The following is a 19,923-nucleotide window of genomic DNA, read 5'->3' on the forward strand; positions in this document are numbered from 1 at the left end:
AGGAGGCATTTTGCAGCTATTACCGTAGAACAGGCGTTCTGTGCCAGTACAGATGTTATGTCCACCTTTTTCATAAGCACTTTATCTGCACCATGGGCATTGCATTTCTAATGTTTGCTTGAAATTGCTAAACGTGCTCCGTAGCTGTAATTTATTTGGGCTGGTGTAGTTTAAAGACCTGAAAGCTGTATCTGCACCTGTTCTATTCATCCGACCGGGAAAGCACAAATTCCACTGCATGGGAGCTTGTAGAGTTTGGATCTCTTCTTTATAAACCTCCTGAACCAAGTGCAGCCATTTGATTCACGTCTATGTCCTCCTTCCCTGAAGTGGAAGTAGCTTGCATGTGTATTGCAGAATTTCAATTTTCTGATACTGAAAGGAGAACGTACCACTTGATCTAATGGCGGATGGGCATACAACTCCTACATTCCATCCCTCAGTCAGTCCTTCTCTGAGTAATGGAATGTACACAGTGAAAGATGAAACATGTGGAAGTTGCTCCAGTGTGACCAACTGGAGACAACTCTGCTAGTATGGTGACACTGGTTTCATTGTGGAGCAATGTGACAGACACTTCAGAGTGAGATGTATTTAAAGTGATACAAAATGAGTGAGAAGGCAAAGCAACTACTTAACCTGATTCACCTCCTGACAACATCAACATCAGTGAATTTGTACTAAAGTAAGGTAAGCGACAGTTGGAAGATGACTGAAATATTGACAATACCTGAAATTTTCAATATTGAACACTGAACCAGTATAAGAGTCCTTCATTCAACTGTTTTAGCCCAAAATTTTGGAAATCGGACAAAATCCAGGAGTAGTCCCAGCTTTGAAAGACAAAAAAATAAACAAAAAAAGAACTTAAAAACCCCAAGAAACCACCCCAAACCAAGCAAACAAGAAAGCCACTGTTCAGTGAGGTTTTCCAAAACCAAAGCTATGTCCCACTTTGCCCAGAGATGTATGTCATCCGTAGACATGTCATCAAATATGACTCAAACCAACCCTTCCCCCAAAATAAATAAATGCAACCACATAGACCGAAATGATTCTTTGGCATTTTAAAGATTCTACCCTACTTACTTGTGGTGCATTTTTAATTTAGAGTTAAACCAGGGGCTGATCCCTTACTGTTTTTGTTAAAATAAAATAGAAAAAAAGCACTTGTGCCATAATCAGTCTTGTTAAAAACTTGTAAATATGTAGTGAGTTTAGTGCAATGGAATGGAGAAGCAGCACATCTATAGGAAAACAAATAAAGAGCGAAGGATTTAAAGAACAGAGCTGTATGTGGAAATAAAGAGAAGGCAATAAAAGGGCAGCTTATTCAAAGTGTATATTTTGGGAATAGTGATTAAATACTGAATAAAATATATCAGTAGTAACTGTATTACTAAAATGAAATGCTGCTGAATTGTGCATTTAAGCTCTGAATTCCTTTTGAAAGTTCTGATGACTTTTGACAAACCACACAAGCCTCTTTCAAGGGGCCAAGGATACCTCCTTTGGCTCATTCAAATGCAGAGCAGAATTTGGCCCTTCAGCTTTAGGATACTATCAGAAGCTCTAGGTAGAATTACAGTCTTGCTGTACACAGCTGAGTGTATATAATTCTTTAAGTAAAATTCATGTCTGATGTGTTGTAAAAGGAATGAAAGGTAGCTGTTAATTCCAAGGCTTATAAATATGTCAGTGGGTTTTCATAATGTCTTAATAAATTACAAGAGCAAACTCAGTGACTCATGATGTCACCAGAACTACATGCTGTACTGTATTTATTGTAATTATGTACTATACCTCACAGAATTCTTTTACTTTCTACATGAATATAATAGGTCCCACTAAAAAATCAAAACAATCCTCATGGATTTCTTAATTATTTTTTTTATTTGCCATGTTTATTTGCTGTTTTCTTGTTCTGAGCACTTCTCGAAATGAGGAAAACTTTAAAGAAAATGTATTTAAAAGAACATTGCTGCAACTGCTATATTTATTCATTGAAAAGCTGAAGTAAAATACAGTTTCCAAATATCCTCAAATTTGGGTGAAGTTCAAATTTTCCTTGGACCCTAGTTTTCTGGCTGGCCACCAGCCCATATCACTAATGGTATAACTAGCTGAAAAATGGAAAAACAATTTCATGAAAATTTCAAGATTATTTTGGCTTAGACCTGAAATGTAAAGATAGCATCAATATCGTAGTTGGTAATGCTTCACTCTTTAGCCTAAAAAATAAACACAGGACAGGCTAAAGACTTAAGTTAAGTTAAATGTGTAAGACTAATTCAACAGCATTTCAAAACCACTAAAGTAAACTTAGTGTGTGAAGAAGCCCTTGGCTCTTTAGTGCTCCCTGTCCAAACTGGTTTTTGCTCTCCCAGTTATAAGCTGCAAGTGCAGTTGGCATTTAAGTGTTGTGATTAATTGTTCTTTTGTATCAAAAAAATACAGTGGGTTGATATATTGAGTTGGCCCTGCTCCCACATGTATGCTTAGGTGTTGAGCTCAATGGTACAGAACCTGTTATTTAAGGTGGGGAGAAAAGAAAGAATTCCACACTGCATCCATTTTTTATGGCCCTTGTCTAAATCACTGGAAATGGTACCTCTGAATTTAATGTATGTTGATTTGATGACGTGCTTCTCTGAAGATATTAAATAAACAAAACAAGTAAAGGACCCCGATGTTTCTCCCATCGTTACCAAACTAATTCTCCAAGATACCTGTACATGAAATCCCCTTGTTCCAGCTGCATGTCCACTCAGGTATTGCTTGCAATGACACAGGTATCTTTTCAATATGGATGTCTTAATTTTCTACCCAGGAAACCCCACTCCAAACTTCCCATTCCAAAAATAATAGCGGTGTTCAGTCACATTTCATGAAAGCATCTTAGAATTTATATAAACAAGACTAGTGTACATTTCAAAGAATATATAAAATGCTGGCGTTTTGCTTTTACTGCAGGGATCAAAGAGCCGATTAAAATTAAAATTTCATGAACTTTAAATTATGCATTTAGTCATAAAAAAATATTAAAACAAAAAAATTTAAAGCAGCAGGTGTACCTTATATAGTAAGATAAAGTTTAATATATTTTATTAGCTTAAGGGACACAGAATAACTATCTATCCAGAGCTTCAGGCATGCATTTACATAAATATATTAAATTAAGAAAAGCAATTATACACTTAAACATCCTTTTGTCTAAAAAAAATCATTAAATCCACAGATTAACAATAAATCCAACTCTATGTATTTATCACTTCCAGATACAACTGTTCCATTTCTCAGATATTACACAAATACATTTGTTAGAATTTATATGCATTATACATATATTATATATTACATAATAGTGTGTATACATACATGGTGTTCAATAATATAATAATAATTTGTAGTTTTTATAGCACTTTTCATTTGAAGAGCTCAAAGCGCTTTACAAGGATTGATTTGACTAATTTTCAGATGGAAAATGGAGGCACAAAGATGCATTATTTCAGGATATATAGAATTTGTGACAGACAGTAACTGAATTCTCTTGTTGTGAACTTCAGTCATGCTGTCTCCCTAAGAAGAAATGCACATATAGCTTATGTAGTCTATGTAGGTAGACTTGCAAAGACTTGTAAGGTCTCAAACCAAGAAAGCACTTAATTAATTATATTAATAATGTTAAGCACATGACTTCAGTGAGACTCATATGCTTAAAATTACTTGTGTGCTCCCGGTGCTCTGCTAGATTGGTGCCTGTATATGCTTAGTAGTATAATACAGTTTTATAGAAGATACTTAAACCTAGTTTGAATGATATTTTCTAAGCTATTTCCCCACATTTCAAATGTACATACAGTACCTGACAGCTACTATAAAATAAAACTAATTGAACAGGGGAATGTCACAACAGTAATGTTCTCAAGTGACTGAAGTTTGTTATTTCCTTTTCTGCTTGGCTCCCATTACAATCTAATTGTTCTCAATTGGGACTTGAAATTTTAATTCTGCAGTATATTTTGTGGGGGACAGCTAATAGTATTTCTGGGTCATTCACAGGGTAGGGTTACTGCTTCTGGTACTAATGGAGATCACTACAAGATACATCTGGTGGCTTAATACCAGATGGTTTCTGGTCTTGGTATATCTTGATATGAATTAAGTTAATTCTGCACACCAGTTTTTACTGCCTAGAACATTTTCTTTTTAGCAGCTCCTCCTAGGAACATTCAGAAAACAGGATTGATTGTTACTGCCTTGTGATGCAAAACACCCTTTTGTCCTACAGTAAAATGTATCCTACAGAAAAAAAAATCTCCAAAACAGCCACCTCTCTCTGCCTTCTTTCCAAGAATATTGTGAACGCAGCCACTGTGTACATTCACAGTCTTTTGCTGGTGCCTCCTTTCTGAAGTTTCCTTGGAATTAAAGCAATTTTTCATGTAAAATATTTTTTACTTTTTTACTTCTCTTTTCATTGCAAAATGAAAATAAATAGTAAAATCTCATAGACCATAAGAGGAACTTTACTATATGATACATTGGACCCTATTGATAACTTGTAGCAGATGGAAAGTTGTTTTTTATTAGTAGAAATAGAACTCTTCTCCAATAATGCAGCTTGCTGTCTGTGCAATAATTTCTGACATTTTTGTTTGTGGAAGCCTGTCTGTGTAGACAATAGGCAAAGACACACATTATATGTATATAACACAGAATATTAAGTGCTTGTGAATTTCTGTGGCATGAAATGATTGCCAGATGATATCTTTTCAGTACTGAGAGCTCTGGAAGCAGGTGTGTCACTTGGCTTTCAAACCAATCTGTACAGTGTAATGTGAAGAAAAATTTCCTACAGAAGCCTATGGGAGTTTTCTTTGGGTTATGGAACAACAGGATAATCCTTTGCTAATATATAAACCAAATAGCAATTACTAATAACTCATGAGTGAACTGAAGGAAAAAGGTGGATGTGTCAGTTGACCCACTTGTGCTATAAAACAGTAACATTTCTCTTTTCCCAGCAATGGCATTAGAAATACTGTCTGATTAGTTAGTCTACCCAGTGTAAATCCATGCAGAATTAATCGCTGTGCTAAGATTTTTTGGATGTCGAAAACATTTTAGAGCACAATAAATTCTGTGTGCAGAGTTGTAACTGAAATCAATGAGAACAAAGGCAAGCAGCAAACCCACGTGTAGGACACGTCTAAGGAGTGTCTGCTCATGTCCCACCCCGTTATCGCTTAGGCCTGGTATGTCAGTACTGAGGACTCTCACCACTTTCAGTCTCCCTAGTCTTACTAGTAAGGGTGACAACAACATTTTTGGATTAGGATATAGTCTCGATTGAAGTGTTACACCATCCCTGCTAAATATACAGGGAAAAAAAGGTCTGAAAACTCACCTAATACTGCCAAAATCATCCCTTGTAATACTGGACTCAAAACAGCCAAGGGAACTGTTGCATGGATGTTCATGAGCATCTGTGGGGTCTACCTTGGGCCCCATCTTACTATGGCCATTTCATAAAATGGGGACAATGACCTGATATTTCAATTACTTTCCTGCTTACTGGCATATGCTGTTTGAAACAAGCGTATACATGTGTGAAAGAGAACACACGGGAGCTAATTGTTCAACATTTTCCAAGAAGTATCAAGAAGCCTGGCAGATTTTGTGTAAACGTTGGCAATACCTATCAGGAAACCCGAGAGGATTGGATATGCTTTGTATGGCTTTGTGCAGGGCTGAATCTGCAGTCTGATTCTGCAAAACACTGGTCTAATGACTGGAGATGCAGACACAGAGAGGTCATGTGTGCACTGATGTCTGAAGTTAAGATCTTCTGCCAGCTAAGTGGATATCTTTTAAAGACTTAATCCTATAACTAATGAAGTCAATAGGAGATTTTCAGTTGACATCAATGGACTTGGAGTCAGGCCCTCAAAGATTAAAGTAATCCCGTACTAAGCTTTCAGGTGGCTTCTGCTGTTTCACACCTATATCCCAAAAAGTACGTGTCTTATTTCACTGAATTACTCTGTTGTTGAAAACAACAAACTTTTCAGCAAAACAGTATTTTCTCAATGTTTCTAAAACATTTTGTCCTGAAACTACTTACAGAAATATTTATCAAGTATTTTTAGCCAGAACCTAGATTAATTGGTATAAATTTTCTTCAAATTTGAATTGGAATAAATTTTAAGTGTTGGTTGCCTTTTCGGTGAGAACGTTACTCTTTTTTTTTAATTGCAAAATATTTGTGAATTTTCATTCACTTCCTGGCTTCCTTTTGTTTTTTTTCCTGAGACAAGGATCACATTTTAAGTTGGAAAGAAGATCAAAATGGTATAATTCCTAAATAAACTGATACACTGATAAATAAAAGGATAATAAATTAAAACACATTAATGTCTTTTAAAGAATTTACTTAATTAAGGAAAAATAAACAGAACAGGATGTCCTCGAACTTGTGTTTTCCATGTACACGTAATCTTATAAATGCCTATTTCATGGATACAAGTAGAATTACATTACATTTTTATCACAGTGGGACTTTACACCTGGGAAATTACTTGTTCATAATTTCAGAATCTCAATTTTGCATAATTTTACATGAAAAGGTCCTAATTTCTGATCCTAAATTATAGGAAGTGTATACTGAAAAGCAATATTTCAGAATCCCAGGAATATCATTATGCTTTTCAGTTAAGGCATCTGATCATTGAATTGAAATTGGTAACTTTCTGACAAGCACAGTGACTGTAAAGTAACAAAGTGATTTCTCCCTTCCTCCAGCTTCAGTCTATCTGTACCTGAACTTCTCAGCCTGAGCCTGAGCTGTGTGAGACTGGTACTCCTGAACTGTAAATATCCAGCTAAGACACAGTATTAGAAGTCACTATAAAATAACAAAGTTCTGTGGAATGATCAAAAGATAAAAGCCTCAGCCTGCTGGGAAGCCTTTTTGTTGCACGTGTCTGTCAGGCAGTTTCAAAAATAATAAGCATCACCTGAAGCAACCAGGGATTATTGATGTTTGCTGTGGTTCTAGAAAGGAAGGAGCTGCAAAGCCAAATGTGGAGAAGTGAATGAAAGAAGGAGATAAACAGAGGTGTCATGTTGGTGATACAGAATTTGTCCTCTTATTTATAACTAACATACAATTTGTTTGCATGACATATAATAACCTGCAAGGATTTAAAGGTACAAGGGGTTTGCATCTGTGTCCCTGACTGTTAACAGGAGGAATTTATTCCCAGAGGGGGAGGGTTTGAGTTAATATTTCTTATTGAACGCATTAGAAAAATGAGTTTACTGTTTTTCTGAAATGGAGTGAAACAATTTGGAGCTGATTTTACATAACATCTTCCTGTGTCCTTACTTATCTATGGAGTAAAGATGTTTCTCCTTATATTCCAATAATATGCCTTCTTTCTGATCAGTGGCATTTAAAAAGAGAAAAATGAAAGTTTTCTGTTCCAAATAATAAAACAGAGGTTTAAAACTAGCAGACACCAGAAACAGAGTTATGTTTCTTGCAACAGGTATGTTTGTTCTCTTTTAACAGTGGAAAGCCTTAGAGAATGCTTGAAATGTACAATGTGTTGGGAACAGAGAGGCAGTATCTCCGAATAAAGGAAGAAATGAATGGAATAAAAGATTAGGAGAGAGAGAGACACAGAGACAGAGACAACTTGAGCACATACATAAAATCCCTTCTGGAGGCCCTTATCTAATTGCCTCATTTATCTAGTTTCATTTATAAGCTCAGTTTTATTCTGGGACACTCTCGGAGGTTGTGTGAGAATGGCTGCAGAATGACCTAACTGGCAACAGGCTTTCTACAGACCCCTTTTTTTTTTTTTTGTATGCCAATTCTCAGGGCAATTACTGCAGTTGCCCTTTTTATATCAGCATCTTGGGTGGCTAGGCCTGGGGTTTGCTCACTCTTTTTAATAGTATAATTTCTTTTGATAAATAAGCAGCTAGGATTTTTTGTGTCTTTTTTTTTTTGAGAATACTTCTTTTGCAGTGGGACTTCCTATGTACATGTGGGCTTAATGCAGATGTTTGCTTTCCCATGATATAAAAGATGATTTAAAAATGAAACAAAACACTTTCACAAACTATCTCCCCTTTCTCTCTAATCTTCATTTAGATTACTTCTTAGTTTTCAAGTTTTGGGGGAATGATTCAAACAGAAAATGTTTTTTAAATAAAATAAGCTGAAGTATTTTGCTTAAATTTTGAAAGTGATTTCTGGGTGCAGCAGAGCTGATATAAGTTTTTGCCATTGATTTGAATAAGGCCTGGATTTAATTCTTAGCTCTTACTGGAATTTTATTTTCTGATTTCACTAGTAAACTAAATTGCCTTTATTATTAAGATCAAAACTCTAAGATCATTGTTATCCCTTCTCTGCATGACTATGGCATATATATTATTGTAAGTCTTCAATTTAGGTGCCATCTGTGGTATTTTTTAAGGAACTAAGCAGTGAGAAAAGAACTATCACATCTCCCCAGCTGGTTGTTGAAAATAATGTGTCACAGTGGAATTAAAATTGGGTTTATTTTTAAATATATTTCATTGAAGAAAGTGTTAAAGATGTTATCTCTGTCAGATATTTAAACGTTGCTAAAATACTTCAGCGACTTTCTTGCTTTGCTGATTATGAAGAGTGTAATAAAACCGCGCTATGTGACAGATTTAGACAGCTGGCTCATTCAGGAGAAGTTCACATTTTTGTCACCCACGTTGAATAAGGAAAGATTAGATGCTAAGGTCAATTTACAAAAATGGTTGTCAGGACATTTTTTAATTGTAAAACTTTTTGTGATGGAATTCAGGGAAAAGACTAAAGGCAGAAAGCAGCGGAGACAAAGAGCTGCTATTAACCTACAGATGCTACCACAGGGTTCATTTTAAGATTGGTCACACTGCTTAGCCAATGAAGTGTTCGTGTGACTATAAGGGACCACCCTTTTCTGGGGTGAGAGGGCAATTTGGTCTTCATGCTCATTTAATCCCAAGATGTCTTTCAATGGACTGTCAGTTGAATCTACATTGTGCAAAATTATGCATGCACTTTTTAATGCAGACCATTGTTCTCTGAGCACTTAACCAAGATTTCTCAACCAATTTCCATGTGGCATGAGGTCACTCGAAACCCAGGCAAACATATATGGAGGGCAAATGTAATTTTCTGTTCCTCTGAGCTGGAATGTGTAAGACACAGAAACGCAAGTATCAGTCGCTCTGTAATTTCAGATTTAATACCTACTAAATAAAGACTGACAAATTTCTATAAAGGAAAATTTGTTGCATGTCGCTGCCCTGGAGAGGTAATTTTGCTACTGGAGAGTAATATGGCTACAGTCTTTTAGATCTCATTGACTAAAGTGTTGTCAATTGTTGATGCATGAGCAGCTGCTTATAAGGACCACAGGATGTGCACACTGTGGCTATTTTATTTTCTTTTCTTAGGCAAGATTTTATAAAAGCCAGATAGTGCAAAGGAAACCTGATAGATGGTAAGTAGTGAGCAAAGAAACCGCCAATAATACCCTAGAGCTGGAGATAAGAGGGCACCAGTTCTGCATATACATGTAATTAGACTCTTAATACCTTAGAAAACCTGACTATAGCATGTACACCATATTTATTGATACATTTACAAAGACTCAGTTTTGTGTTAGCTCTTGAAGGAACATTTACATGTAGAACCACATTTGTCAAGAATCACTATACGATTTCTACAAGTGACACCGTGCACAGGCAACAAGTGCTCTTGTGAGCTCCCGACCAGGGACATTCTGTTCAGTGTGACACTGGCAGCAGCCTGCTTGCATAACCTCTTACACTGTCCTGTTACAGTGAAAACCACTTTATGGACACTTTTAACACATGCTGAAATTTTATTGTGATCGATTGGCGGTTGTTTTTTTTCTCATCCATCGTAAATGAACACAAGTTGACACAAGGATACATTTCTAGATTAGATCCACAACACATTAAAGTGTGTGTGTTTGCTCTCTCTTTCCCCGTCTTGCCAATTAAGTTGGTGAAAAATGTAACTTTAGTATTTTACAGGACATGGTAAAGCTGTCTCATCTAGGTGATGTCTATATTATAAAAATAAAATAAAATAATATAAATATGTAACATGAACCCAGTGCCCACCGTTAAATAAAATATATGATAAAAAGCAGACCTTCTAGGATGACTGGTTTTGAAATATGCGAATATAATTTAATTATTAAACACTTGAAACAATCTTGATATTAAGCTGCGATAACCAGATTTTTGCATCTATGCTAGATAAAGAAATGGGTAACATTCTGTAATAGAGTTACATTGATGAAAGTGAAGGTTACAGTCTTACAATGAATTGCCTAGATAGGAATGCATTAAGCAGTTCTGAAATATTGTCTCATGATGTAGTTCAGTTCACCTTAGAAACTGGATTTTATTAAGTCCAGCAGTTTATACAGCGATGTTTGAAAACTGCTTCCTCACCGCTATAATCAGATAAGTACAGACACGAGATTGCTGGGATATCAAAGAATCCATTAAGACATCATGGAAGTCCTGTGACGAAAATGTGTTTTACAGTGGAATTACTTTGTAAACTATTTCTCATGAAGAAATAAATATTAAAAAAGATTCCACTCTCTGCAAAACCGTATTTGTGATAGCGCGTGTGCATGGGTATGTGTGCACATATTGGATATCGGGACGTCTGTGGAGACGTACAGGAATATTTACACACATACGAGGAATTTTTCTGCACATTTGTGGATATTATACTTAAATTAATAAAGTAACTCAGATCGCCGGTATTTGCTGCAGGATAAGAGTCTTTTAAAAATGACAGGATTCAAAACAAATGCCCGTTGAGAGTGTAGTTTCCAAACAGTCCCAGGAACTATACAATATAGCTGGTTAGATCCAGCAAATAGGATGTCATGTCTAGGATCTGATCAAGAATACCTGCCCTTGTCACTCTTCGGATGCTTCTATCCACTTGTTCACACTGGAGGCCGAGATAGCCTTTTTTACATAAGCATTTATTAGGCCTTACACAGACACCTCCATGTCGACAGGCTGGGTCACATTTTGCTGTGGGGAAAAAAACCAGTGATTTTTCTGATTTGTTTAGAACATCACAAACTGAAAAGATACAGTTAGACATTCATTAAGAGCTTTTCTAGCCTTATAGTGATGAAGAAAGCATATAAATTAAAGAAAATAGAAAAAATGAAATATTAGAAATTGTGAAAGCATATTTTTAAAAATTCTAAAATATTAGAGGGAGGAAGTAATTTTGTATGTCTGAGTGGACATCACCCACGAAAGACTGATAAATAACAGATATTTTTTAAATGTCTAATTCCCATATTCAGATTGGATATTGGAGTGAATAGGAACCTATTTCAAAAGACTTCAGGCTCCACATATCTTATAATTTGAAAACAAGATACACATCACACCTAGATCTAGACCAGTGGTGGTCTACCTCATTCCATTTCTTATGCTGGCATCCCAAAGAAGTCCTGAAGTTGGTGAGACGTTTTAGCACATGGCCATCTCCAAGTCAGCAAGTGCTGAATCTCAGGAAAACTCCTTTGTCCACACAGAGTTCTGCACTACACTCTTTCCTTAGCAGAGCAGACTAAAACTGAGCAAAGATGCACTCCCTTGGCTCTTGCATCACTGAACCCTGGGACCAGGATTAAATTCCATTTAGTGAAAAAAGAGCCAGAGTTATTTTTTCAACAGTTTTTATCAGTTATATAGGTGGTTTTAAAGTTTTCCCCTCTCTCTTTAACAGATGATTTACCTATTGAGTTCTAGGTTAATCAGCTTGCTTCAGCTTTTGAAATATAACTGCTATTTTAAATTGTGGCCAGTGTTAGCAAAACTAATAATAACTTTAGTTGTGGAGGTATTTTCTTCTGGAGTAGAGTCACAGTGCTGTGATATACACAACATATCTTTCTTTTTTTTGCAGGTATTATACTGTTTAATGTTATCTATTACAATAAACTATAATATCGATTTACAGATATTTATAATACACTATATAAATAAAAAAGGTTTCTTGATTTTATCCACAAGCTTCTTAATGACACTAGAAGGAAATTGATATCTTGTAGAATAATTTTTCTTATTTAAATTATAATAGTGGCTTGAGGTCCAACCTAGACCATCTCTGTTAAATGTTGCGTAGAATACAGGAAAGAAAGATCCTCAGTCTACATATTTTCTGTACCTTTCTTGTTTATTGCGTCCATCAAATTACCTACCATAAATCTGTATTTTTTAAAAATATCCAGATTATTCAAGACCCATTTATGCTCACGTTGGAGGCATTTTTTACTTTAAGTTCCACTTGGAGAAAGTGGAATGTAGAATGGGCCTCATTCTCTAAATGTAGGAAAGCTCTGACTGACAAGTGAGGACAATTGAAGGTTGGACAATTTCTCAAACCTGCTTTTGTTGCAGAGTGGTATGATGGGCAGCTCATGAATCTTGCCCTAAGATCCATCATTTGTGAATTTAATGTCATTCCAAAGTCACTCCTGCTCATCGCTAAAATCCTGGAGGTTGCTGAGATTTACACTCGAGGCTTAAGGACTTCATAGCTGACCCTGCCTCACCAGGGCCCTCCTGAGTGCCCTTCCAACCGGAATTATCCCTGGTCCATTGTGGGATCCTTGCTTTGTCTTAGTTCCTGACTCTCCTTTGAGTTCTACTGCCATTATGTTACTGTACAGCTCAGACACAACCACAGCCTCTGTGGGACAGTGATAACACAGCTGCAGCACTCCAGGTTCATTCACCTCACCCTTTTGCTGGTGCACCCAACATCTAATTTGACTACACTTTCTTCAAGTGACTTTTAAAAGCTAAAGCAACAAGAGTTAATGAAATCACTGTAATAAGGGATCACAATAATGTTCTGCTTTATGGTAATTTGTACATAGAATTCTCTTTAACAAACTGGAGCCATTTCATTTTGTAGGATCAAAATCAAAAAAGTACCAAAACTAGACTTTTCAAGTTCTTATTTCCCATCTTTCCTGACAAGGTACCCCTGTTTGACACTGACAGTGATAATACTGCAAGTGGAAGTTGAATGTCCAAACAAGGAACGTGTATTGACTTCCTTTCATTTTACAGTCTTGGTGGAACAAATAAGAATACTGTTGTATGTCATATTTATGCTATTAATTGCATTCTGTACTTAAAACTTCTCTGAAAAAATAACTGAAAGCAAATTATGACATGTCACTGCTTTTTTCCACTGTTGCTATGAATCTATATACAAACCAGTTCTGCAGAAGTCTCCTTCCCAGCCTTGATTACAGCAGCATTTTCCTGTGGGAGTGCAGTGCCCATTCCGACAATGCCTTGAGCATTCAGATGTCAGTATCTGTGCAGGCTGAGCCGTTCTTTTGCATTCTTCAGGGACTAAAGGCCTGAATAAAAATATACAAACCAAGCAAACAGTTAAAAGTCAGGGTCAATGAGAAAAAATTTCGATATTTTTTTAAAGACCTGATTCTCTGTTATGGTACTGGCAGTGGGAGAACTTGTGTGCTAAGGGGATTGCGCTCTTCCTCAGGAAAACCAATAAGCATAGAGATGATATGTTACATTACAGAAAAATACAGTACTATTTGCTGTTATTTCTTATAACTGCCTTCAGAGATCTTCTACAAGGTTGAATAATAGTCCATGAGAATTCCTGAAGCACGAACCCGGCAAAATCAGCTTGCTGAAGAGCTTATCACAGGCAGCATCTGATGGTGTCTTTTTGTGTTTCTAGCTGATTTAGACTTCCCCACCGTATGCTGGGAAGAGTAACCTGAACAAGTTTTATGTCATACATTATGACCTGTATAATAATTCTGCAAAAGTATTACCTCTGCCTACAAATTCAGTTTTACTCTGCCGGCTTTTTTACTTCCATATTTTCATGGAATCATATTTGGATTCTGCATTTTGGATGCTTATTTAAGCATCTGAACATCAGGAAAGATTTTTTCACTATGAGAGTGGCCAAGCACTTGCACAGGTTGCCCAGAGAGGTTATGGAGTCTCCATCACTGGACATACTCAGAAGCTGTCTGGACATCGTCCTGGATGTAGGGAAACTGGATGTAGGTGTCCCTGCTTGAGCCCTGGGTTGGACCAGGTGCCCTCCAGAGGCCCCTTCCAAACTCAGCCTTTCTGTAGGTGATTCTGTAAAATGTACGCACAAAGGAAATTCTAGTTCAGCTGACTTAGAATATTTCAGATGTTGGGGTTTTTTTGTTGGGCTTCTTGTTGTCAAGTCTTATGTAATGCAATTGTTTCTGTCACTCTCTACAAAATATTTTGGATATCCAGTAGCCTTTTTTTTGTTTACAAAAGAACAGCATTATCTTCTTTAACAAAGGAGTAATTGTGGTGTTCCTTCTGCAGTGTCAAGTGTGTAAAAGATTTAAGTGTTTTAACTTAAGTGTGCCCTAACTGTTGATACAACTTCCTACGGTTTTTTAGGTATTTACTGTTTGTTTGTTTTTAAATTTAGCTGTATGTCATCATACTGACCACTTTTTTCATTTGCTGTCTGAATTCAGCAGATAGAGACTGATAGGATCATCACAAGGCTACAGGTTCCCAGTAGAAGTACCGTGTTTTGTCTCTGCTGTAGGTTTCATTGCACAGGAATAAGTTTAGAAAAGAATGTCAGGATCTCCCAAGTGTTCTAATCAAGTAATTGAATTGGAGCATCATGGTAAATTAAATTAATTAGTGACAAATACAAAATTACTCATTCTCAAGGAAAAAATCTGAACTACTGGCATACATTCCTAAGCTTGATATTTGCAGGACAAAGATTCTAATACTTTTCTGGAGAGCTTTAAGAAAGCTTGGCTAAGTGTCCAGCTGGAATCCAAACAAACCAAACCAAAATGGTATTAGATAGAATAGAAAATAACATTGTTCATAATACTAACATCAGTATTACACCCCCAATTATATGCAAATAGCTGGAATAGCAACTTGTGCCCTGATTACCCTGTCAAATATTAAAATCCTAGACTGATACTCTTGTGTGGAGAAAAGGATAGTTTTTGGAGTCTGAGAAAGAATGGGTATGATGGAGGTGCAGAAAACTGTGACAGAAAAAAAAGAGGAGGAAAATTGGGCATTCTTGTTTATCTCCCATTTCAACATTAGAAGAAATATCAAGGGGAAAAAATTAAGCTAAAGAAAATAAAATTAACTAGCTGAACTCATGGCTTCTAAAATATCAATGAAGCCCATGTTCTAGTAGGATTTTTAAAAGATATTTCTATGCACAATGGGACCATTCAAAGTAATATTAGATAGAGTAAAAATAATTTTTAAGAAAAATAAGCATTCATACCTAATGTCATCGAAGTCCCTCACTCGCTGACTGGGCTTACATTTCCCCCTCCCATTTTGGCATGCAGCTTGCTAACTGTACACTACAGGATTTCTTGCATTTTTCTTTGAGAAAGACTAATAGAGTACAGGCTCACTGGTTTGTTTCACCATAGCACTTTCTCTGCTCAATCTTAATTACTACCATGATTATTTAAACATTCATACAGAGGAACTGGTTCCCCAAAGATGTTAAGGGCAGAAAGAATGTGTAGATGAATCTTTAGCGTGGCACTAAGTTCTGATTTCCAAACCATTTCTGAGAATCACTGAAGGTCCTGTATTATTTAAGGGCTTTGAAACATGTTTTGACACCTTTGGTACAGCATATTTGAAACCCTTTCAGTTTTAGTGTTTACATATTTCCACAGCTGTCTTTTAAATATAATGCATTATTTTTTTGACCTGTAAGGAATTCCAGTTCTGTAGTAATGAGTGTGTTACACATGATCTGGTTAAAAAAGTTTCTACGCTTAAAAATTATATGCAATATTCACAGGCAATGATATTTTGGAAACTGTTCTACAAAATTATATGATTTTCAGTGGAGACTTGTTCAGATTTAAAGGAAAAAGATCTGTTTTCTCATTCCTATGTCTGAGTAAAAAAAAGTCTATATTTGAGATGATTTCTTTATAGCCAGCTGCATAGGAGGCAAGATTCTTTCTTCATCTGGCACTATTAAAGCCCATGTATTTCAAGTTACTTTAAATGGGAGTCTTCTCTTCTTCTTGCTCAAACACAAGTAGAGTGCTGTGTTTAGCAGGAAGTATAACCTCAGGTTCCTGGAGCATCTCTTGGGAACAAGCTCCAGTGGCAAATCTTTAGCAAAGAATGGCCTCATAAGTCACAAAGATATTTTATTTGTATACATAATGATTTATTTTATTAAAAGATGTAAAGTATTTATCTATGATAATGCTGGAATATATGGTTCTTTTTGTATGTAATAGGAAGGCAGAAATCATGCTTTTTTTGTATCCAGCCAAGTATGGCTGGTCACTTTTATAATTTAAAATTTTCTACTGCTCTTGGTACTTGTGAATGTAACCTTGCCTTTTATTCTACCATCAATCAATAACTTGTACTATTTATTAATGGTGGGGTGGAGTAGAAACAAAGATGGAAAAAATTGTGGTTGGCAGAGTGCCTTAGGAGAAGAGGAATACAAATGCAGCTGCAGCAGAATCCTTCTTGTGTGTGAGAATTGCTGGGTTCCCTTAGCTGTGGAAAGGAAAAGCCACACTTCTTTCTCAGGATTCAAATGCTGTTATGGGACCAACGTGTGTGGAGAGAAAGTCACTGCCCCTCAGTACTTACACTTTGTGTTTTTAAGGCTTGAAAGGGGTGGAAATTTTCAGTCTCAGTACAAGTTGAACTGAATTTCATGAAGATAACATAAGTCTCGAAACGGACTGTTGGGACTTGATCTTTCCTGCACTTAGACAAGCCTATGATTTTGTTTATATAACTAGTGCTTCGCTGTGTCTCTTGACGTGGAAAATGGAGGGGAGTAGATGGAGCCACACTCTGGGCTGGAGAGAATTTTTTTCCTTGTATTCCTCAATCTATAAAACTCTAAAGGGTACAGCTTGATTACTCTTACAGTAAGCACTATTTGGTCCACAGAAAGTCAGCCAAAAATGTAGCTGATAATGACTATTTATATGGTCTGTACAATTCTAGTTATCTTAAAGAGCTGTTCATATATACAGTACAGTACAGTATATCTTGCTTGTTAAAACAGGCTTTCATGAAACTGTATAACAACTCTAAATGTATGGAACATGGAGGAAAAGTTGTACTGGGGGCTGGGGCCCTCACTGGATCCCTTCGCTGACGTGTGCAGCGAGCTGGGAATTCTTGACTCTACAATGAGTAAAGAAATTTTTGCTGCCTTACCGTAGCTAATATAAGAAAGTAGCCTCTGCTGTTAGTTTAGAGGCATATAAAAGTCTAACATGCTTTAATAGATTAAGACTCATCCTGGTGTTGCTCAGGATTTCATGCTTTCTTTAGCACTTCTCTCCACAAAAATGCACGGAGTGATTTAGTTGCTATATGTGCTATTTGTAACTCAGATGCAAATGGAGGGCCAAATTCAGGAGTAAAACAATGGTACTGAACAGAAAGCAATTCCTTCACCATGCTTTTGACACAATATCAAAATCTCTCCTTCTCCACTAAAGTAGAGGAAAAAAAAAAACCAGACAAAATTCCTGGATGTTCAGATTCAAACAAGACACACTGCCGTAGAAATCCTGACTGTGACACAAAATATATGGAATGCTATGCTTCAATTACCTGCACAGAAGATATTAGGCATTATAATGATCCTAAAGTATTTCACCAAAATTTGTGCACTGGTTGTTGGGTTTTTTTCCTTTATAAGGGAAAATGTCAAGAAAAAATAATTTTGTTTCACTCCTTGTCATAGACTAAATTTACTACTTGTCATGGAATAAATATAGCATCTCTTCAGGTACAGCTTCTAAAATTAAAAAGTATACCTTTAGTCCTGGGAGAGATGCCAAAAGCTCGTTACTTGTCTCCAGATTTACTACATGGGAATAATGTGGAAAAAACTCATGGCTTTTAAGATTTAAACTCAGCAGCATATCAAATTTATTCTTATATGGTATACTTGTTCATGACCTCTAGTCTTAAGAAATTCTGTCATGTTTGAAAACTAGTCCCTAGTGAAGCCTGTATCAATGTTAATAGCTAAGAGGTCAATGCAACTGCTAAACAGTTTGTATTACTGTCAGGGTGGTCATGAAAACAACACCTGCTGCATGAGCACTTGGCAGCTGGGTCAACAGGCACTGTGGGAATTTATCAATTTAGGGGGCCACTTGCATAACACTTTGACTGATGAATTGGGAAAGACTGGCTTACTGCGCTAAAGCTGCTCTATTATGTGTGACTTTCTTTAGGATGGCAGAGGCTTCCTGCAGGCTCCAGAAAATAAGCAAAAGATAAACTGAGCTGTTTTTTTCCTTATAAAGCGATAAAAAGTGAGAACTCCTTAATAGCCAATGCTAGAAAGACTTTAAAAAAAGGGGAAAAAAAAATCCCAAACCAAAACAAAAACTTTTACAGTCAGTGAGCTGTGATGTGATTGAAAAAAATCCTTAGGTTTTTCCATCGTGGTTACAAAGGAGTTTTTGTGAAGTACTTCTGTAAATTGAAACTCTCTAGGCTGGTATTCGCAAAAAGCTCTAATTTCTCTTTAGTGTCTCTTATGGGAATAGTAACTGCATGTGGGTAGGTAAATGAGATAAGAATTTTGCATGCTCTGGCTAAACTAAACATAATTAGACATTAATTCTGGCTTTCCATTCCCTCAAATGACTTAAGGGATAGTAACTTTCTGAACAGAAAGAAATCATATGGCCCACCTGGCTTGGTGAGCGCATTCACCAACAAAATTGGCTCATTCTACAGAGAGCTTCCAGTAGTAGCTTCAGAGTATATCTATAATCCATCAGAACTGAGCATCTTGATGCAGATTAGACTAAAACTGTGTGTTTCTGAGTTTGCATTTCCATAGTAGTTAAAGTCTTTAACAGGGTTCCACTTTCGTAAATGCTTTTCTTCTATCATACCATCAAACACTCTTGACTCATACTAAAAAACAAAATCACTAATAGTTTTCTAAAGAGCCTGAACAATGTCAGAATGAGGTATGACCTAGATATTGTCCCTTCGTGTTTGAAATCAGTTGTTTGGAAATATTCTCTGACAGCGGAAATCCCAGAAGGTGATTATGGAAAGGATGATAAGTGGAATTATATACCCTGGAGGGGCATGAAAGAGGAGTGAGATGGTTTGAATCAAGTTCAAGTTTCAACCCAATGGAAAGCAGCTATTCCGGCTGTTGATAGGAAACACATTGAAATCCAGATCTATAAGGTGTTATAAGGAGAGGAAGAGGAAATCTTCCTATGTGTGCAGGGACACTTAAGCTCTGTCCTCTTTTGTAAAAGTCACCTTCTGGCTTCAGTGAGCCATCCTGGTCAAAAGAATTGTTCATCCCCTTTGGAATCACCGTATGGATGGTGGCAAACTCTTAAAACTTCACAGAGGATACAGCACATCTTCAAATGGAAAACTTTTGCATTGTCTGTCAGTTTGAGATCTCTTCTCTGGATGTCTTTCATTTTATCTATAATTTCCTTAGAAATAAAAGTGATCCCGTTGCAAGTATTCTAAAAGAAGACTTACAAAGCCACTTCATGGCTGTCCTACTACCATCCAAAGTTTATTTTCTTACTTCTTGGTCTGGTAATAATGTTTAAGTTATGGAGTACATGGACCTATCAACAGATCTTACTTATTTAAATATTCATTTTCACAGTTGATTTTCTCCTCTCATCATGCTAGAAAAATGATTACATTTTCTTTTCTAATGGGGTTGTCTCCTATTTTCTCTGTTATCAACCAGCTGGA

General features: G+C 36.4%; 1 protein-coding gene across 1 annotated transcript in view; it reads right to left on the minus strand.

Annotated features, from left to right (window-relative positions):
* Positions 1-7,836: 7,836 nt before the first annotated feature.
* The window catches only part of HHIP (hedgehog interacting protein), a 74,683-nt gene continuing 62,596 nt past the window's right edge, over positions 7,837-19,923 (minus strand). The window contains exons 12-13 of the mRNA XM_027692730.1: positions 13,345-13,493; positions 7,837-11,130 (exon numbers count right to left, since the gene is read on the minus strand). Of these exons, the coding sequence (XP_027548531.1) occupies positions 10,937-11,130; positions 13,345-13,493 (343 nt within the window). The 3' untranslated portion in view covers positions 7,837-10,936. The remainder of the gene's footprint in view (positions 11,131-13,344; positions 13,494-19,923) is intronic.

Source organism: Neopelma chrysocephalum, unplaced genomic scaffold (genome assembly GCF_003984885.1).
Source record: "Neopelma chrysocephalum unplaced genomic scaffold, ASM398488v2 Primary Assembly neopelma1_88, whole genome shotgun sequence".
Lineage (NCBI taxonomy): Eukaryota > Metazoa > Chordata > Aves > Passeriformes > Pipridae > Neopelma > Neopelma chrysocephalum.